At 37.8% G+C, this 23202-nt stretch overlaps 1 protein-coding gene across 4 annotated transcripts in view; it reads right to left on the bottom strand.

Annotated features, from left to right (window-relative positions):
• Positions 1-18386, bottom strand: part of bicd1a (bicaudal D homolog 1a) — a 33891-nt gene extending 15505 nt beyond the window's left edge. For all 4 annotated transcript variants that reach the window (XM_063898440.1, XM_063898457.1, XM_063898447.1 and 1 more), the window contains exon 1: positions 18031-18386. In XM_063898440.1, coding sequence (XP_063754510.1) covers positions 18031-18246 — 216 coding nt within the window. In that variant the 5' untranslated portion in view covers positions 18247-18386. The remainder of the gene's footprint in view (positions 1-18030) is intronic.
• Positions 18387-23202: the final 4816 nt, after the last annotated feature.

Genomic DNA, 23202 nt, shown 5'->3' with positions numbered 1-23202 from the left:
CAAAAATGACTGCACCAACAACAAAAGATGAACAGTTACTTTGTGCAAGGTTAATTGAGACCATATCAATTGTATTCTATGAATGTATAATCCTGTACTATTGTCCTGACAGGGTTTTTTGAGTGTAGACAGAACTACATGACTTTTAACAGCACCCTCATCGACACACATGCAGCAGCTGCCCCTGTGGTTCGATAAATACCAAAAGGCATCCTTTAGTATCTCGGCAGATCAGCAGGAAAATATGGATATGTAGCCTACAGTGGCCCCTCAGAGCGACAAAGGATCAATACTCCTGTCTCTGAAAAATATTTTATGTTTAACTATCGCCACATGAAGCTGAAAACAAGGCAGCATGTATAGCTATTAGGATGCACTTCCTGGACAAAGACCAAAACAACAATGCTTACTTAATCATAAGGGAGCCATATAGTTTGGACTGAAGTACAAATAATTCACAAAGTCTTTCCAATCCCACCTTGACATAATAACAACAACAACATATTCTCCCTTTCTCTTTGTGATTAACCATTTATAAGTTACAAGCATTCATATTTCAGAGAACGCTTGAGCTCCATGGTGCAGCTGTCTTGTCTTTCCAAAGCACGACTATTTTTAAATTTTTTATTTTCACTCTTTTATACAGGGTAAGTAAACAGCATGGAGTATGCTGGGGTCTCATTGTTATACAGGCAATTTATTACAGTTAGAAATCTACTTAAGTGCAAATCAGGAAGAATATAGAGCACTGGCACAAAGAGAAGGAGGACGTTGAGCTAATATATATATATATTATACACATCTGCCATACATATCTGTTTATAGTACACATATCTATATATTATACATATCTGCCATACACATCTGTTATACATAATATATGCATCTGTCCATACCTCCTCATTCCACAGTGTAAAGTATTTAAATACTCTCAATGTATTCCACATATGTATATATTTCACATCCTCAAATCTTTATTGTTAATATTGTAAATATTCTTCTCTCTTTTTGCACTATTTTATTTATCTTTTGCACCATGTATGTTGAGTTATTGGAGGAGCACGCGACATAAGATTTTCATTGCCAACATATACGCTGTATCTGCTGTGCATATGACAAATAAAACCTTGAAACCTTGAAACCTTGAAACCTTGAAATATGGTGATAAGCTGTCAGTTCACACCTCCGCATTGCTGGTAAATAAATTGTTGTGAAGATCCGTGTGAATGAATGCGATTGATCCATTTATCCAGAAAGTGATTTAAACACCACTTAATGAACAATATTGACCACCTGCTTCTGTCACATCTGAGCTGCTGTTTGATGCCAACAGTAAATGCAGGAAAAATAGATCCAGACTTAGTCAAACAGCTCAAATAAATAACACTGATAAACCCTTTTTCTGATAATCTAAATCAGAGAATTGACATGCTGTATATCAAGTAAATAAAGCCCTGCTCATTCAGAAAGGCACGGATTACCTCAGGATTCATATTTATTCTAATTCAAAATATCCTTTTCTTTGACTTGTGAATTACTAATGTAACAGTTAGCATATGAATAGGCAGCGGTAATAACCAGGGTAGTAAAACAGCTGTTAATGAAGACAGAACATTAAGCCACTCAACAACAGAAACTGTCCTCAAGGACGTGCTTTATATTGACGAGAAAAAACACTCATGCAAAAATACTGTATTTTGATCATCTCTCATTTTCCCTCTTTCACTGCACCTCTTGTTTCTCACTCTCTTTCACAGTCTCTTGTTCCCTCACCCTCATGCCCTCTCTTTTGCTCTCCTGGGGGCCACAGTGTAATAGAAGTGAGAGATTAAGAGGGAGGGCCTCATGGACAAAAAGGCTGATTAATTCCAACCACAGTTTGACTGAATGAGATTGCATTTTGGTGTTAGATGGGAGGCAGTCAATGTCCGAACAGGCCCCATAGTAACAGCTTGGCCCTGCAGAGGGACCAACAAATAATCTGGACGCAAAGGGTTCCAGCATCATGAAGTCGAGGAGGGAAAAAAAATTAACTCTTTTGAATGGTGGGCAATTCAAAAAAGATAACAGACTGAATGGTGTTATCGAAATATAACAACTTCCCAGTGCACAGTTGTCTTAAAAGAACAGTTAGACATAATATTGGAACTGTGGTTAGTTTAGTTTAGCAAAAAACTGGTTGCAAGGAGAAACAGCTCGCCATATTTTCGACACCCCTCTCACAAATAAACCTGTCATATCACATCTGTTTGATTACAAAAACAATAAGGGTATGTGTGTAGTAATTTCTTGGCCGGAAAGGAATTACCTATTGAAGTCTTCCTGAAGTGAGCTTGACGGGCAACTTGCAGAGCCTTCAGGAAGTTACTGCTCCTGGTCAAGAAATAGTATGAAACATAGCCACCTGTAAAACCAGCGTGCAAGTTGTTGTTTCAAATTGAATTGTTGATATTAAGTTACAAAGTGTATATGAGCGAGGCGTAATGTAATGCCTTTTGACAAAGCCAGGCTAAGTTCCTGTTTATGCTAAGCTAAGCTAACTGACTGCTGTACAAAAAGTGTGTTTTAATAAGAAAGGCCATAAAGGGGGGCTCTGGTGTATGAAGGCTGGGTTCTTACTGCAGCAGCCCGGCCTTTGAATCTGGCTGCGGTCCATCTATTTCCATTGTCCTGACTCTCTTTGGCTATAATTTAATAAAGGTCAAAATATAACAAACAATATAAATATATATTTGTTTAAACATAAAGTACACCTTACTGAATAACTGACTTCAGGCAATGATTGTAAAAAGTAAAGAATAATCCGGCTAATCACAGTCAACTTTTGACACTATCTCCTCACACATTTAATTCAGTATTTATGTCTGAACTATAGACCAAAACCAAAACATAACAGACACATCTACAAAAGGTCTGTCCCACTTGCAGCCAGCAATTCACCAGCACTCATCCAAGGAGAAATGGTGGGTCTTGGATTTGTAATGAGAGGCAGATGGTTTCTTCCCAACCCTCCTTCACGGGCTGAGCCGTGCTCGCTTTAATTCTGCTCCCTCCATCTGCCTACTGCACCTCTTAAAGAAAACTGGAATTGAGTGACTCTGATGTCTGAGGCTCCAAACGTACACATGAAAAGGAGCACAGTGTTCTCTGACCCTCCTGATGCTGTTGCACCACAGTTGCTGGTGGGCTAAAAATAGCACTGTGACAGCTCTGCATTTTTCAGGCTAATTACGTGAACATCACTAATAAACTGCATGCTGTATCATTATAATGATAGATTAGCAACCCAAATAACATGTGAAGAACAGCACGGACGATTAAAGTTTAATAACGTTTCCTCGAGATGATTCAATAATGGAGTCACTGATTGTCAGAATGCTTGTCTTTTGCTTACTGAAAACCCCATAATGCATTCAACCTTGAGGCTCTTCGGCCTTCTGTGCCTCAGTGGATAAAGTCCAAACAATAGAGTCCCCCCCCTCTATAGATATTCATCCCTGGGGCAATGAAAAGAGGAGCAGGGAACAAACCAACCGCTGCACCAGTGTGAGAGGAGGAGCATGTGCAACCTTAAAATCCTTCCCTGTTGCAGCTCCTAATTAGGAGTCAGGGGAGGACCTGTGGGTATGTGTACACTACAAATTTATTTTTACAGACTCCTAGAAGGAGAGTGAACTATTTATACATCAGCAATTAATCACCAGCAAACGTTCATGATTAAGTGGACATATCCAGCAGAATACACTTTAAAAACAAGTGTATTTACAGTAATCTTTATATGCCAAGAGGTCTAGGCTTGATTATATTGGACACAGGCAAACACAAATACAAGTTGTGTTGTGATCTATTTATGTGACCTTGTTTAAGTCAAGTGCTAATTAGGGTGGATTTTAATTAAAGGATTACTCAATATATTAATAATTAAATGGTGACACAGAACATCCTTAATTATTTCGTTGTACAGTTGGAAAATGAATTAAAATGATACTGAATATATATGAAAGCACAATATGAGAAAATGGGCCATTTTCATTGCTCAATTTGAGACAGGACAGCCTTAAATCTGGATCACAAGTTTAATTTAAATATCAACCTAAAGCCATCTCGCAGAGCTCTAATCTCTGTCTGCTACAGCAACATTTTGATAAGTTGAGCAGAAATCAGGGTATTAGAAAAATGTGTATGAAAAACACTAACACACACCAATACTCGTACACACAAAAGGAGACACACACTGATGTCCAGATGGTCGGCCCAGCCAACCACATCAGGGATTTCAGTACCATGGAGAGAGACATGTAGGACTGCTGCTGAGAAGCCGCCCAGCTGTCAGAATCATGAAGAGACCGGTGTGTGTGTGTGCGTGTGTGTGTGTGTGTGTGTGTGTGTATGTGTGTGTGTGTGTGTGTGTGTGTGTGTGTGTGTGTGTGTGTGTGTGTGTCTGTGTGTGTCTGTGTGTGATTGAGAGTAGAAGATTGTTCCTTGCTGCAGCATGTCTTTCACTTTGTTATTCTCTTGCTGGATGTTGTCATAAAGCATGCCACGGCACTATCAAGAGTGTTTGAGACCAAGTGAAATAATTAATTAAAAAGAAAAAACACAGCAGCAACAAAATAACTGCTCCAAATGGAAGAGGCAGCATGCAACATATCAAACTCCAGTATAAACACACAACAGCCTGAGGTGAGAGGACAAAATACAAACACACAAGATTCTATTCTTACTCAACCATTTGGAAAAAGACATGTTAGACTGCAATAAACAAGCCTGCAAGCAGTAAGCAGGAAGAACAAGTTGAGTTTCCAGCTACAATATGTGTCTTAAAGGGGTTGCTCAAGTCATTTAGTACTGCATGTACATAAAGTAATGAAAAACCCCAACACAGATTTAAAATCAAATGGTCAGAAGCAACAGGGGCTGCCACATCCATAATTGAATTATCTAGTGTGAGTCACACTCCAAATCCTTTAGCACCATTCAACCCAATAGTGCCTCTCTGAAAGCTGCTTTATCGTCTAATTCACCCTAACTGCGACCCTCATTTACAAAGCCTATAAAGTCATCAGCAAAAAGGTTGATTTTCTAATAGACTTGGACTTCCTTTTGCCACCAGTGGATTTGTACCCTGCTAGCCATTAGAAAGATTGCAGGTGTAAGGCAACTTACATTGGTATTACTTTTCAGACTTGGATATTGCTGTTTGCTTTGCATAAAAGCCAACTTCTTTCAAACATTCCACTTCCAGTTTGCTGGTTAAAATGTCCCCAGTCCATGCTGAAAAGACCCCGATGACATCCCCAGGGTACTTTTTTCCTACTCTAGAAAGCAACCTTTAAAGCCATAGAAAATATTAAAAAGCAGATGTATTTTTAAAATCTGTATGTTTTTAAAATCCATCAGAAGTTAGGCTTTGGCTGACACCAAACCAGAGAGAGGTTAAAGAACTTTCTATACTCAAAGCACTTTTTTTCAGTTTAGTAAATATAGAATCCTAAAGACACACTGATGTAATTAAAACCCATATTCATGAGGTGCCACTGAATCAGGTTTATGGGAAACATTGCCCTGGCATATTTCATCCTCTGACAAGGACACAGAAATGTCCCCATGTGCGTCTCAGTCACAGGGAAAAGTGCCAAGTCAAGAGATCTGTCATCTATAAAAACACACAAGCACATTTTCACGAGCAAGGGGAAGCTGGGTAATCACAGCCCAGCAATAATGGAGGTCAGTCACACGAACAAACTTAACAAATAAAACAAGGAAAATAAATTGGAATAAACACAGCAACGGGTGTTAAAATCTGAGCTCTGTTTGCATTCAATACATTATTTCCTGTCTTGAAAATTATATAAGAATCCAATTAATAAAATAATAGCTCAATGTTATAATGCTAAATAGCCAGGAATATTCTACAGCGCCATTGAAATCCTTAAATTGACTTTCCAGCTTTGGCTCTTATATGAATTACAGTCTACATAAACACTGAGCCGGTTTGATATGAGTGCTTTATAGAGAGTGAAGAGGGTAACTACGAACTGCCCTGCTTTTTAATCCTCCTAACTGAAATGCCATTTAGCTCAGGAAAGCCTATTATTCCTCTGATGACAATATGCTATTATGCTGACACTGGAGGATAAAAAAATCTATAATGCAGGATAATGGCTGAAAAACGCCTAAATGTGCCTAACAGTGGAAAATCCCTGCCAGTGACGACAAATTCACAATAGCGTCACATCTGTCGCTTTCTCACCAACACAATGTGAACAGTGCACGCTGCCTGAATCTGAAAGGTCTGCCAGAGGACAGCATGGTTTAGTTTAAAAGATGTGGCTTGTTAAAGTGATTAAATTTGGCTCAAGTCGGCTTCTGATAAGAAAGACGCCTGGATTATTTCCCAGAAAGCCTATCACTTATGTTTGCTCAGTCTTTGCGTGAATAGACATTGAATTGGTAGACAGAGAGGCAGCTGGGAGTACGATTTGTTGGATCACAAATGACTTTTTCTGTATTTTTCTTTTCTCCTTGAATCCTTCCTTACATTCTGCTCTTATCCTTAGTCCATTCATATTATCTACGGTCATTACCACACGCTAACCCAGGGGGAAAGTGAACAAATCACTGCTGCCTCGATGTGAAAGCCAAACTATTTTTTTTAAGGATGTCATTATATAGAGGAGCACAGTATTTTAGGTTTTGCGTTTAAACAGCAATCTCTGATGTGAGTGAGCATACGGGAAGGGCAAAAAAGAAAGAAAAAACTGCACAAACTGGACCAGCTGTAACTGTGTCAAATGCTTCTCTCTCTCTGCTTGGTAATGTGCCCTGCAGGAGTTCTGTAGCAAGTCAACCAACACATGGTCTAACCTTAAGGCTATTCCAGCACACGATTACAAAAAAATAACTGCAGGCACAAACAAACTTGCACTTCACTGGTATTCATCCCTGACAACTGCCATTTGTTTGCAGAGCACAACAGTCATCGGGTTGAAATGGAAAATAGAAAAATAGTGAGTGAGAAGGAGGAGATGAGGCTTTAATGCAGAGTTCCCAGATTATCCGACACAGAAAGACAGAAAGAAGGAAAGAGGAAAGAAATGAAGACAGACAGAAATAATTGATTTATTTATCAAGCAACAAACAAAACACCCAAAGGGGAAACATACCAAAATAACATTTCACATAAAATCTCTCCTTCTTGATCTACCAATAATTACCTTTTTCACAGTTGTAGTAGTTGACTTGATAATAAACCCTAATGTTTTCTTGCTTCAAGATGTTATGGATGTCAACCAAATATTGAGAAAACTGCTTATATATACTGTATATATATATACTGTATATATATATATATATATATATATATATATATATATTACATTTATATGTCTTGTGTTTTCTTACAAGCAATTTTAAAACCCAAAGATACTTTGCTACAATCAAAGACAACGAAACCGAGCAAATATTCACTTTCATATTCAGATGAAAACTCAAGATAAATAATTTGGAAAAAACATTAAATGTTGTATATTTTGACAAAATGTAACAAAATGTTAACAAATTCATTTTTGGTTGACTGAGTATTTTTCCTTTTTTTCATTTGTTTGACTGAATATTGTCATGTAATACAATTACACAAAGAAGTGGTTGAAGTGTTCCATGGGACAAGGAACATAAGACCATATAAGTCAGGTTTGCTTAGAGAGCGAAGATTTCATAAGTAAGTGTTTCAAAGCTCACAGGCTGATTGCTATTCTGTGCCAGTTGCAGCCAGAGGCACATAAGAGAGAGAACGACAGGAGACGGATTCAACTGATAACATTGTTTCCTCACTCTGTTGTGGGTCTCTGCTGTTAAAGAGGTCTCCGCGTAGCCAGACAAACACAGACTACATCGAAAGGCTGGTCTGCACACAGTGACCCTCTTAGTGTTGATACATGGGGCCTCTGGGTGACTCAGTGCTTTTGTGCAGCACAGTAGAGCCTCCATGCCAAACCCGCAGACCTGTGGGAATCCTCGTACAAGCTGCTGAGGTGATGTCAGTGCTGGCAATTCATCAGGCACATGGAAGTCTTAGAGATGCCACTCCTCTGAGTTTGGGTCTCTTATCTATGTCCAAACATTGTTGTTCCTTCTCATTCTGCTTTTTCCCTAGCAAGAATTCGACTCCCTTTTTAACATAAGGACTATACGCTATTTACTTCACATATCATGACATGGATATGGGAACTGAATTCACATAGGAAAGTACTAAAAGCATTTGAGGATTTAACTTGTTCGGCTTGATTACTGAATTGTTTAACTCCAAACAAAGGACTTTGAAGGATCACAGACTAAGAGCTCTGTGAGGCAGATATTAAGCTCAACTATTTCTTTCTGTATGTTTACTCACAATGATTTGTGTCACAATGACACAATTTGCTTAAATGTAATGTTTACTATGTTCATTATCTTAGCAGCTTTGTATGCTTACATTTGGTTTTCAGCACTAAACAAAAAGTAAAGCTCAGGCAATTGGAAATGTAGCAACAATTGCAATAAGCATTGCAAGTATTGAGCAATATAAAATTTCTACCTGATAAAAGAAAAACGTCATGCTTTCCCCACAAAAAACATTAGAATTGTAAATGTCAACAAATGTGTTGCCGGATCATATTGTAGAAGTATTTCTTGTGGGTAAAGAAAACTTAAACATGTCAGTGGTATTTAGTGGTTCTTCCTCTGGGGATTATGGATGTGTGTACATATTTTCATGGTAATCTATTGCCACCAACATTGAGAGCTTCAAAATAGCTCTCCAGAAACCTATGGGGCCAACCCCAATAGAGGTCAGTCACCCGAGTCTCTTTGAAATGGTAATGCATTTTTCTTAATTTTCTTGCATTTATTTATAAATTACCAAAGTACCAGACAGATTATTGATGTTAAAAAACTATTGCTTTGTTAATAATACAACAAAAATGGAGTCAGGCAGCTATTTTCCTAATGTGGCACAAGCTGGACCACTCTTTACTCTTTGTTTAACAATCTAACTTGACATCAACTCTCTTGTGATGGAGGATGGGGTTCATTAAATAGGTTAACTATGGGATGATTTAAAACCTGTCTAATCCTATACGGCCCTTAATAACGTCAACCTGACAAAGACAGATCCTCTGACCCTGATTCTGTGTCGCACAACCATTATAACTGCATGTTTTGGTGTGCACGTGCTCATGCGTGCCTTTGAGTATGTGCACTGTAATTGTGATGGTGGGGGGGATAGGCTTGGACTTTGGAGGATCATGCTCTACATCAGTGCTGGATAAATAATGGCCTCTGGTCATCTAGATGGGAGGCTACTCTTTCCCCTTCATGCAGAGATGATAAGAGAGAAGACTGCAGCTGAAACTAAATGGCTCTGTCTAGACACAAAAAGCTGAATTACTGAAATCAGTGATGCTTCAATGCACTGCTTTAAAAAAAACTCAAACAATAACATTAAATATAAGCAGCAAATGGCACAACCATAGCTGTTAAATTCACACGAGGAAGACGTTTGGGTTGCAAAAACAAAAGTTTTCCTTTGGAGGACAGGCTGCTTTTTTTGCTATGCTTTCAGAGTTTGCAGCACACACAGCTAAAGTGCACGACTAATCAATACAGCAGCCCGCAGGCAGGGGAGTCCTGTTCCCTCTTCCCTCTGAGCAACTACTGAATTTCACTGCAGCAAAAAGGAGCTTTCTGAAAAACATGATCTATGCAGGGCTGGGAGGGGCCCAAAGTGTCTCTGCTGAGGGAACTGATTCATTGCGTACTGTTGTTATTCATGTGAGGATCATGACATATCAGAAACAGGGACAGAAGAAAAGAATAAGGGACAGAATGAAAAACCTGGGTGTAATAATGTATCCCTTTGAATTCTGTTAATCATTCCATATTCAGCCTCCAGTTTCTTTCTCCCTAAACACTATGTTCTGTCAAGTCAACACTAATATAACAACCTGAAACAACAAAGAGACCCGACTGATGGGCTGGAATCCCCACCACCATTCTCTATCCTGCCACCCCTCCTTACTAGTCTCAATCACAACATCCGCAGCCAAGCCCCACCCACCTCCGCTGCTACACATACAGACACTAGAGAGAGAAAAAAAAACAATAGGAAGTGCCACACACATGCAGGAAAAGTGGTCCTGGTGTGTGACTCAACAACAAAGACATATGACCTTCCCTTCAGGTCCTGACAAAACACACACATAAACCCATATAAACAACAGGGGCCAAACACAAGGGCAGACAGGTCCTTATCTACATGCTCCACCGCATCCCTGAGCCTGTTGCTAAGGTCACAGGTCAACACCACCACAGCGGACAAATTATCCTCTACAAACAACAATGGCATTTCAAGGAGAACAATATTAAAATAACCAAAATGACTTTAAAGACACAATTCTCGTGTACGTTTGTAACGATATATGGATATATTGATTCAGTGATAAAGAAGTAAATATTACTGATGCAAACTAAAAACATCGACACATAGCATAATCAGAAACAGGTTTATTGCCAATTAGTTGTACACATACGAGGAGTTTGTCATGATGTTGTTGTTGCATACATATACATACATAAAAATAAAACAAAAATGTAAACACTATATCACCATCTTTAAGATACACCTTAGTTTAAAATTCCGAACCGAACATTTGACATATAATGGTGAACAACCGGAGGTCTAGTTTCCATTTCATTTTTTTATCAAGAATGTTATCGATCTTTCTGGAACAGCCTAGTAATGGAATTGCAAATCATATTTTACTTGCGCTTTGAGGGTTGGTATAAGTCTAGCTTTATGTGTTACATGGGCGTATGATATAGTCTCAAATCGATCATATGGTTATGAATTGAATTAGTTAGAAAATGTCTCGTGGCAGACTTCAAAATCCGCAAATATCATACCGTAATTCAATAAAGAAATACAGCATAGTATCATGACATAACTTTGGATTTACACCACTTTTCTTGAGAGGGCTAATTTTCTAATAAAGTTCTGTTAAACTTGATTTGGCTTTTTTTCATGGCTGACTTCAATCCAGTAGACACAAGGTGTGAACACAACAGCTGTTTTCTGTTTTATCCACTTTGAGAAAATTACAGCAAATCTCTCAGATGTGTTTTACCAACATGCATTGTATCGGTGAGGAGGGGGATGGTGTAAAGCACAAAAACTGAAAGAAGGGAGCAACACCATCTCATGAGATATTGATTCAGCCCCTTAAAACATGTTTACTGCCCTCCCTTGAAAGCCAGCTTATGTAAAAGAGAAGTAAGCAGGGGGGACTGAGGAGCAGGGGGGAGAGAAACCTGTAATGCATCCTTTCTTCTCGCTCTGGACAGATTGATTTACAATCACAGCTGCCCTCTTTCGCAATTGTTTTCCCTGAATTGAGGGCCCGGTCAAACACACCATGGTGTACTGAGTATTTTATCAAAAAGTTAATAAATGTTTAGAGGAATTCAAGTTTTGCTTATCCTTGTATTCATTGATGAATCATCATCCCACAAAGAAGCAACACTCCAGGACAACACTCTTACTCCACTGATCCAAAGTCTTGCACCTGCAGCTTCAAATAGATGGATAGGAAAACATGTTTAACACTTCTGTAAATGTAACTCCTATTCTCAAATGGATTCTGTGTTATTTCTATGAATTTAGTTTTTTGTTTTTTTTAATAAAAAGTTTTTCAAACCCGTGTGACATTGACAGGTCCTTCACTGGGCTTCATAATTCACTCTCAAGGAGGACAAGTCAGGCAACAGCTTCATACCCTCATTACCGGCGCCTGATGTGACCGAGCAGTCGCTTGATATTACCGTTACTTATGCAAATATTTACTGCAGAGCAAATCCCAGTGGGAATGGGAAACAGTAAATCAATCATCTGCAGGATAGTGGTTGCTTTTTCTGAATATGACAGCTGGAGAATGAAGCACTTTTATAGCATACTTCACAACCTATACAATTGCATACGCTTCAGGACAAGGTTTTCAAAAACAATAATACAGTTTTAGGGTCACCTGGTTGTAATTAAAAAAAATAATATATTTAGAACAAAACGTTTGTGTTGTTGCCTTCGTCTTGGAATATTGTCCTTGCTATGCATGATATCCTTAAAAAAGTAGTTTGACCTTTGGCAATATGCATTTTAGAGTAATAAAGATACAGCGTTTTATGCTAGCGGTGGCAGGAGTGAGTTTAGTTTAGAATAAGCTTAGCTTGGCATAAGACTGGAAGCAGTGACAAGAAGGCACAGTCTATAAGTAAAAAAAAAAACCTCTACAGCTTACTTAGCATCTTGTTGAATATCTAGTATGTTGAGCATCTGAAAATATACACTTAAAGACAATAAGCTGAAGTAGACTCCCTTTAAATGAAATGTAAACCCCTTTGGAGTTAAACACATCTACCTATGTAATTCTCAGGAAAAAATGGAATAGCTGTAGTTCCTAAACATCTCTAACTATTCCTTTAACATTGGCAATAACACAAAAAGGTTGAGTTTTAGCAGTGTTTGCAATAACTCTCTTTGAAATTAATCAGATATTTTTGCCGTTTAAAAAATCCAACATTAATGCACAATGCTTACTGCAAACAGCAACTTGCACAACATCTAAGTTCATTGGCAGCAAATACTATTGAATGTAAAATGTGTGCAGACAGTGTGAAGACAAAAGATGACTAGACAGCCGCAGGAAATATAAAAACAGTCTTGCATCTCATGCTGACCTGATGAATCATGACTGAATCGTTCTATTCAGGTATTTCAAGTTACCCTGTGAAGAAACTGATGTAGATTTCTTTTGGCATATTTCTCAGCATACAGCATTGAGAACAGAACTGACCTGTGAACTGCTGCCAGATCTCAACATAGCACAAATGTCAATTTATCTGCAATCTTGTAATTTAAAGAGGCTGAAAATACGTGTTACGACAGAAGCTGAAATCAGTTGCCTGGATGACATGGTATGTTTTCTTTACATGGGATTAAAACTACTTTTTGATTATGGAGTTATTTACAAAACAAACTAATTATTTAGTTTAATTAATCACGAAATAAAATGACCCTATTACTTGCCAAATGAAAGTGCTCTAAATCTAGCTTGACACTGTAATGAAACATCACTCTGAGCCATATGAACACGCTGCCCTTCCCGCTCTGCAGTGGCGACATCCTCCTTCTTCTGCCCCTCACTGTGTCCTATCTGAGGTTGATCTGCCCAGAGACAGCACTAACAAGCCAGAACCAGGGGCTAATGGTGTCTCCTTCACTGCTTAGGCAGCTATCCAGAGACATACAGTACATACACACACACAGGGAATCAAGGAAGGAGAGAGAGTGACACGAGAGATGGGAAGGGATGCTGAGGGAGAGAGTTGGGTAAAGGGAAAATATATAGGAGGGGAGAAAACGCTACAGAGCAAAAAAATACTTCTGCTTTAACAACTAAACACGCTCGAAGCATACAGACTTTTGCTTTGGCCTACAGACAGTAAAGATGTGTTTACAGCTTGTGCACACACATTGCAGTGATGGACAGCACCAGTTGAAATGTGAATGTTTGGTCAATGCAGTGTTACTTTGGATTTTTTCTAATGTCTCATTGCAGAGACAAACAAAGCGGCAATGTATTTTAGGAAATGATTCCGCAACTTTTGAAATGATCAATTAATAGTTCAAGTCTTTTTTTAAAGAGTTACGAAAAATGTCAATGTGAAAAGGAATTACTCTCTGTGGGATTTGGATTTCTGGTCAGTGAAAATGGAATATTTGAAAATGTCCCCATAGGTTCAGATAATTGATAGCTTAATCGATTAATAGAATAAATTGTTACTTGCAGCTCAGATTTAGACTGGACGATGTATTGTTCTGCTTGCTTGTACCATCATTGCTGGGTGTCATTTGATGTGGTTGTCAATAAATATCAACAGTTTGATACAGAGTGATTGAATTAGTCTAGTAACAGCATGTGTGAATGTGTGTGTGTGTGTGTGTGTGTGTGTGTGTGTGTGTGTGTGTGTGTGTATGTGTGTGTGTGTGTGTGTGTGTGTGTGTGTGTGTGTGTGTGTGTGTGTGAGTGTGTTTGTGTGCAGGGGCGCAGCTACCCAGTGTCAGGGGGGTATGCAAAAAAAAAAAAAAAAAATAGTAATAATAAATAAATAAGTCTGCCGGACATCATCATGTATGGGCTTTAAAGAATAAGGGTTTATTTTAAAGTATATCAGCCACTATAGGCCTACCATAATTAAATAATAAACAGTTACAAACATTAACATTATCATTATAACCAATGGCAACATAATACTTTAAAGTGCAAAAGTAATCCTACAAGCAAAGATCCTTTAGAACCCTCTCTGTTAACAATAATGAAGCTTTTGTCACGTCACACTTTAAATCATCCTACCTGTTGCCTTTCACCATTATTTAACTGTTGTCGCATCCCTTGACATGCCATCTCCTTTTCCCTCTTTCTTTTCCTATTTTCAGCCTCCGACAGCTTTTTTTCTTTATCCATCTTGCTCCCTCTTCTATGTAAAAATTCTATGATGGAATCCTATGAGATAGGGCGCCTTTCTCTAGCATAAGGAAATGCAGAAACTATTTAGAAACGCACAACAGCAGAAACATAAAGAAAATACCAATTTTATTTTATTATAATTTTTCTTTTACCATCGCTTTGGCACCCCCCCCCTGTGTGTGTGTGTGTGTGTGTGTGTGTGTGTGTGTGTGTGTGTGTGTGTGTGTGTGTGTGTGTGTGTGTGTGTGTGTGTGTGTGTGTGTGTGTGTGTGTGTGTGTTGTCGTCAACCAACTGGGACTTGGACTGGGGGCAGACGACAAGTAGGCTTACATGAGGAACATATGTATCACCAGAGAACATTATGCAAACACGCAGAAAGAACACACATGCAAATCTGGCCAGCTTGCACTTGCACGCCTGCACACACAAAGACATAAACAAATCAATGAAAACACATGCTTTAGGCGTAAAGGTGTATGGTGAGATTGAGTTTTTGTCTTTCATCAGAATAACTCAGTATTTCAGGGCTACCTAGGCCACTCAGTCCCAGAAGCAATTCCAATATCCATTTGCTGTTTCAATGCTGTTTTATTATTTACCTCTCTTTGGCGGGAGTAGATGTGATGTTATTGTAGTGGCAGGTTTGCACTCTGCCAAGCAGTCTCACATTCATAAAAGTGGGACAGACAGATAGGAGGTAGGACATGTTTTTTGGTGGAAGTAATATCACCTCCGGAAAATGTTACCTCTCAGGCGAGAGAAAGAGAGACAAATGGTTGGATGGACAGACAGGCAGGTGGGGAAGCAGAGAATACAATGGGTGCAGACGTTAATGGATGACAGATCACAACAAAGAGCACCGCTGCTGTAAAGGCAGAGTTACAGCTGACATTTTTAGAGCTATGAAAAGTTTTACGACACAGGATTTAAAAATGATGCAAAAGTAAGTGAGATATTTATGAAGAGGCTCAAAACACCATATTTTATGTTAAGTGACAACATGATCCTCTGACACTGAGAAATATCCAGAAATTTGTATAAAAGATCGCGTAAGTAATTAGAAAATGAATTAAACATTCAAGTAATCTTTCATGCAAAATAGCCTTAAATGCAGTTTTTAGCCTCTCAAATATGGAAATGTTACACTTTCTTTAATTTATATCTTATTGAAGTGCAAAACAAAAACAAAACAAGACATTAAGGACGTAATTTTGGACTTTGAAAAACTGAGGTACATTTCTCAATACTTTCAGACATTTTATAAACCAAATGATCAATTGGTAGATTAATCAACTACAAGAATAATTGTAAGTAGGCCTATCCACCCTTCTGGAAAATGTGATCTCTTTGGTGTATCGTATCTTAAAGTTTAGAAGGAAATTGAGGATTTAATTCCTTCAAAGTCAGACTCTTTGCCTCTTGTTTCCTCTTCTGGCATCTAAATATATTTCGTTTCATAATACTTTCCCCTGAATCCTCCTCCTACACAGCCTAACTCTGTATATTTCCTCTTCCTTCTCTTTTCTATCTCATCATATCCTCCCCCATCAACTGCCACCTCACCCATCATCCTATAATCCATAAGTGTGAGATATCAGCAGGACCCTGCTCTGGTGCCAGCTGTATCAGACTCTTTATTTTGACATGCTGCTATGAGCTGCACAAAGATCTTCTGATTCTGCATGTGATTAAAGACAACAAATCTTGACTAGCGGAGGAATAAAAGGGCACGAAGAAGAAAACGGAATATGTAAATAAGTAACCATCATTGCAGAATGTAACAAGGCAGTGGTGTCATTCATATATGAGCATGTTAATCTTGATCAATATTTGTTCATGTATCCAAAGATTTTTAATACTGGTAGATTACACATATCTACTGTAAGATCTCTCTGTTAGCCATTTGTATAAACAATAGTTAACTGTTTAAGAAGAGGATAAAACTAGATTAGGTAGAGGACTTAATGAAGGCAGATACTAGACCACAGTGACTACTCTACTTAAATCATTAAAGGCCTTGCTGACTAAATAACTTTTAATGACATGTGAATGTGAGATGAAAGGACAAACAATTCAGTTCTGCTACAACAAGTTTTTTTTGTAAAGCTGTTTCTGTTTGCTTCTACCTTTTTAAAAACTAAATAACTATAATTTTCTTTACACTGCACTGTAACATTTGTTCCAGTATTTTACACCTTTTTTATTTCATGTGGGCTGTACTCTTGGTATTCTCTATTTCAATGTTTTATGTAACGCATTTTCAATCTCCTTGTTGCTAAAACTTGAAGAATAAATAAACATGGCTCGTGCTAATAATGTGACATTGGTGTAGTGCCATTAAATGGCAACACTTAAAATGGCATTTATCAAAAGGATTTCGGAATCTACATTTTTAAACCTCTCCTCATTATAAAAAAGTTAATACTTTCTCAAGTGTCTTTGGTGACTCTGTGACTTTTATCTTTTAACAAACCGCCTGCTACAGTCATGATTAGTCATGACACTGTGCAAATAATGATGAGAGTGAATGGTGATGAAAGTTGGCAGTAAAGAGCTTCTGTCTCTCCCCCTTTCTTTCTCCCTCACAGACACACACACAAAAGGTAGCCTTCAGCCCTTATCTCCCCTCTCGGCTCTATAGCATCTCCATAAGCAACCTTGAGTTCTAAGCCCTGTCAGCATCCACCTCTTGTTATTATATGCATAAAAACGGAATGTATAAACAACCATATTCAGGCTTGACCACGCAGCACTTTTCCCAATTCTTTTTTTTAACTTTTAAAGTCGTAGACCCTCAGATTGTATACATAATAATGCATAAACACCACAGCATTTTGGTACAGAAGTAAGCATCTGTGTAATTTGAAAACCTGCATCCTTAAACTATGTCTAAAAGCCCTCGTATCTTCCTACGTTCTTGGCAAAAAAAATCCTTATCTTGTGAACAACTGAGCCAAACTGTAGTGGACAACTCTGAAGATCCAATTACTGAGGGATTTCTGTGAGAAAAAGATCTTGGCAAACCCGAAAATGCTGAGCAGAGTTGCATGGAAGTTAATGACTGTTGCCATGCACACACGGGGAAGGAATCTTGAAACAATGAAACACAATTGGGTGGGAGGTGTGGGGTGTGTTCCTGCAAAGTCCTGAGCTTGCAATATGTGCAATGTCCTGCTGCCTATATATTCATTGCATAGAAACATCATTCATTATTCAACTTTTGACATGATGACTTATTCATGGGATGCATTCTATAGCATTATGAGAGTATACACTGATGGGTTTAAAACTAAATTCTGTGCAATGCTACTATTTCTCAATTAGTTCGGGACCCTGGAGATCACATAAGGATACATTAGCGTTGGGTGGACCCCCGCTGTGAGGATGAAGCGGATCAACACCTGCCCGCAGTGCGCTTTCCTCGCCACAGTGCCAAAAAAAAAGCAACAGAGGCCCCTTCTCTTACAGTACCTCCTGTAATTGCTCCAGCTCCTTCCTGAGAGTCTCCTGATCGATCTCCAGGTCTGCATACTTCTGCTTCAGCGCCTGGTTCTCCTCCAGCACCACCAGACCGCACTCCGCAGCCCGGATCTTCTCCCGGTTCGCCTCGGTCAGTTCCTGGGTGAGACGCTCCAACTCGGCCCGGTACTGATCCACCGATTCCCCGCATTCTCCATCGGCGGCCATCGCCCCTCTCTCCGTGTGGCTCTGTCAGTCCCCCTGTCGGTCTGCGCCCCAGCGCTTTGGACAGAGCACAGAGGCGGGCGGAGGCTGAGAGATGCTGAATAACCGCCCCCCTCCCCTCTCCTGAGAGGCAGGAAGGCAATGGTAACACACAATTAAAGTATGTATTTTTTCCAAAGTATGATCAATTTCAGCTCACAGCAGATTAATATCCTTAGAAACCTCCATAACGGAGGACATACAGAGCCCTGCGACTTAAAATCAGGTCAGTGTATTCTGTGTGACACACAGCAAAACACAGAGCAGCATTTCTGCTTATTCATGGGTGCAACAGCGCCACCTGTCCTCTGCTGTGAGACATTCACAACTTCTTTTTACTTTTTGTATATGGCCAGAACACTTGATTTAGATAGTCCTGCATTCTCTCAGTATTTACAGTTCACAATATGCAGGCCTTGTTATGCTCCGATAAAAACGGTATTATGTAAATGAAAATACATTACATCACACATCATTTGGCAAATCACATTTAAGACCCTGCCTACTTATAACCACACACTAACATTACTGTGCAGGCACGCTCTCACAGTAAGCACAAGAAATTCAGGTAATGGTGATAGTTTTCATGATTGCATGTCTTTCTTTTCTTTTTTTTTTTTTTAGTACTGAACTTAATTTAAATGCTTAGTATGTGTATTTTCCGTTTCAATTGTATAAAAAAACATACATGAAAGAGAGAAAGCTGTGAGAAATGAGTCTGTACTCAGACTATAATATACTTTCATAACAAAACGGGCCAGTATATAGTATAACACAGTCAATTCAATAGTTTTTAATAGATTATTTATGATGTATGGGTTGACATCTTTGACTCAGTCAGCTCTTGTGTATTTTGGTAGTATGACACTATATTCTCTTTGTATACTATCATACTATCTAAAGAGGTGGTTTCTGTTTCACTCGTTTAGGCCAAGTTTGCCCTGATGTTTTATAAAAGTTTATAAAGTTTAGTTTTTAGTTTTATGAAAAGCTATCAATGTAATGATCTTCATCACTTGAACTATATGACTTTATGACATAACATTGACTATCACGTATATTGTCATGTCTGCCAAATGTGATTATTAGAATAGATTGTGATCTGTATCTTTATTTTAGGATGTACAAAGCAAAAGGTCAGTTAAAAACGCCTTGAGTGAATATTGATCTTTGTTTATATTACTTTGTACGTATTATATTTATAAATGTTTAATTACTATACTTCATCGTTTAAATATTTTCCCTCTCTTTCTGGTAGAGACGATTTTCTTGTTTCACTCATCGGCCAGCAGGTGGAGGTTTATGCTCAGTGTGAGATGACGAGAACACATGCAGAGTTTTGCACTCAAAGCAAACATCGACTACATCACAGCATGATACTGTGCTGTTGATCCCAAATCTATTATAGCACAATCAACACTTTTTGAAAATTCTGTATATGAATTTTTTTGGCATTGATTTGTTTTGACTCACTGATGATGTTTTAGAAAAACCATAACAATTAGCAAACCAATACAATCTTAACACTCAGACACACTATTCCTGTGATTCTTTGAAGGCAGGTATATTTCTCAAAGATGCTTGCTGTTAACCAATGATGTAAAGAGATTAAACTTACAATGACTCAGTTGAGACTGTCTTTTTTTAAGTGGGTGGTTTAGAACAAAGTCTGTTGATTCCTTTCTGTTGGTAAGCACATATTTCTGCGTGTGCATTGTATCTCAAGGTAAGGGTACCATATGTACAATTCCGTATGTATAATATAATACTCAATAGGTGATGTACATGTATTAAATCCATGACCAGATACAAATAGATCGTCTTTTAATAGAGAAGCATGGTGTTTTTTAGAATTCCTCCATTAACTTTCATGGTCCAAATTGCTTCAAATTATTTACATATACAGTATATCTCTTGTTGTTGTTTAAAATATCATGCATATGTTTATTGATTGTTTATGAGACAACCTCACTCACTTTTTGTTTTCGTGCTACTGGTGTTGTTTTTGTGGTGATATTTTTTTGTTTTTGTTGACATGTTAACAAAGACCAACAAACACAATACAACCATCATGACATGCTTATGTCTTCCTCATAAGGTCTCAAACTCCAACTGGTTGTGGGTTTGGAGGCTGAGGAACCTGACACAGCACAGCAATCTTCCCATTGGTTAACACCGCATTATCAGCAGGAGGCATTGGGACATCTGACACGAGTTTGGGACGCTTTCTCTTCTGAGTGTCTACCATGTGTGGCACAGCCTAAGCCATTGCAACATCTTGAGGCATGAGGTTGCGATGTTTGAAGATGAGTCAACCTCCATTGGAGAAAACCTGCTGTTAAATTAATTTGTTTGAATTTATTATTTATTTCCTGTTTATATTTTAAAAAACACTTTATTCCTTAACATATCAAAATAATACTACAATAAATACCAATCACACAGCAAAAACAAAAAAAGTCTGGTCCCTTCAAAAGCAATGTCAAGTCTTTTTTATTGTATTTTATTTTACCAGCAATTCTATGGAAGTAAATAGAAAATACATCTGTAATTTAGTGTAGTGTGATACTTCTTATTATTGAAATGAGACAACGACAATGATCTATCACTAAACGCATTCTTACTACAATTGTCAAAGTAGATTATGATATTTAGGTTTTGGACAGAACATGTGTTCCAGGTAAACGTCATTAAAAACAATTTTCCTCATTTCCTTCTGACATCTCCAACTACTGATGCCCATTAGTATTCGCACAAGCATAACTCACAAGATGATAACATTTTGGTTACACAAGTGGTTCAAAGTTGTTGCTTTGATGCTGTCACCACAAACTATTTGTGTCCTTTTTATCCTGCCTAAGGGAACAGCAAACACAAGCAATAAAATAAGATATGACCGGGGTGAAAAGTTTAACCGTTCTCAGAGGCTTGATACATTTAATCAGTTATGGTACTCTCAATGGAGTTATGATATTGATAATGAAGCTGCGTTATCTTTCTTACAATTGACAATTATTTGGAAGATGGCCAGCTTCAAAGAAAGAAAAGGATTGGAACCGTTTATGTCATTGTAGGTGCGTTTTCACAGAATAATATCACTTTCACGAGAAACAGGTTTCATAACGCAAAGTCACTTTATTAAAGGAAATATTGCGAAATACAGTAAGCTGGTGAGTTATATTGGTTTCAAAAAATAAATGAAGGTGAATTAAAACACATTCATACGTGCAGAGAGTAAGTAAAAGTCCTGCATTAACATTTTCTCCAGTAAAACTACAAAAGTATTGGCATGAAAATATACTTAAAGTACCAAAAGTAGAAGTACTCATTCTGCAGATTGGCCCATTTTGAAATATTATATATATAGATATACTGTATATATATATATATATATATACATATATATACAGCCACGGCAAAACTTAAGAGACCACTTCACCATGATCAGTTTCTCTTGTTTTATTTTTCATAGGCACGTCTTTTGAATTAAATTATTTTAAACACTTTTTTATTGTATTCTATAAACTACTGGCATTTTTTCCCTGTGTTGGAATTCAACACACACTGTAATGGCTGCCATACATGTAGAGCTAAAGATTTAAGAAAAATTGGAGTGGTCTCTTAATTTTTTCCGCGGCTGTATCAAAGCACATATATATATATATGTGCTTTGATTGTGTTTTAATTTGTTTATCATCAAGATGGAACCATTCTTATTATTTTATTTACTGCAGTGTAGTTTGTGATTTTAGTACAGGTGTAACTAAAGTCTGATTTAAGTGTTGATTATGTTTCACATCATTAGATACTCATGTAAAGTACATGAGTATCTGCGTTTTTATATAACTCCAAATTGTACTTGTCAAGTACAGTACTTGAGTAAATGTACTTATCAGTGGTGTAAAGTAACTAAGTAGATTTACTCATGTACTGTACTTAAGTGCAATTTTGAGGTTAGTTGTACTTTACTTAGTACAAGTACTTCAATTCTTTGCTGCTTTGTACTTCTACTCCACTGCAATTCAGAGGTAAATCGTGTACTTTTACTCCACTACATTTATTTAATACCTTAAGTTATTTTACAGATTTGGATTGTGAAATATAATCAACACTTAAATCCGACTTTAGATACACCTGGAGTAAATTCAGCAGCTACCCTGCAGTACAGTATACAAAGCCATTAAAACTAGCTGCTGCACCTTAACCAGCTTTGATAACACTTTAATGATAACACTTTAACGATAAAACATATCATATATATTATTCTGAAATGGACCAATCTGCATAGTGGGTACTTTTACTTTTGGTACTTTAGGTTTATTTTGATGCTAACATTTTTTCAAGTAACATTTTGAAAGCAGGACTTTTACTTGAGTATTCCTACACTCTGGTACTTCTAATTTATAAGTACAAGATCTGAGTACTTTTCCACCACTGGTACTTAGTTACTTTCACCACTGCATATGTGCGGTTTTTTTCGTAGTCTTACTATCAATCACACTTATTAAACAACACCTATAAACAGTTCCTTTAGCCGATGTTTCCACTTTGATCCTATTCAACAAGCTCCCTCAGCTGACCTGCCAATAACCCCGGTTTACGAGGCCAAATTAAGATAAGGACAGGTTTTCAGAAAGTCAAACATATGAAAAGTTTATGAGCGGTGCTGTATCTTATCTCTGACAAGGAAGTGTGGTGTCATGCGAAAATCTAAATGCTCTCCTTCACAATAACACAGCAGCTCAATACCGAGAAGCATGTCGCATTGCTGAGTACTCTCAAACCTTGACTTCAATACAACAGTTCAAAAGGTTATTATAATGAATAATTATAAAAGAAGCCAACTCTTCTCAGTATTCAGCCGGAATATTCATTTTGTCTGTCAACTTTAATAGGAAAGGAAAAAATAAAGTTCATCAA

The sequence above is a fragment of the Eleginops maclovinus genome, chromosome 2, assembly GCF_036324505.1.
Source record: "Eleginops maclovinus isolate JMC-PN-2008 ecotype Puerto Natales chromosome 2, JC_Emac_rtc_rv5, whole genome shotgun sequence".
NCBI classification, from domain to species: domain Eukaryota; kingdom Metazoa; phylum Chordata; class Actinopteri; order Perciformes; family Eleginopidae; genus Eleginops; species Eleginops maclovinus.
Note: the sequence above shows the minus strand (reverse complement) of the source record. Positions and strands in the feature narration are given on the sequence as shown.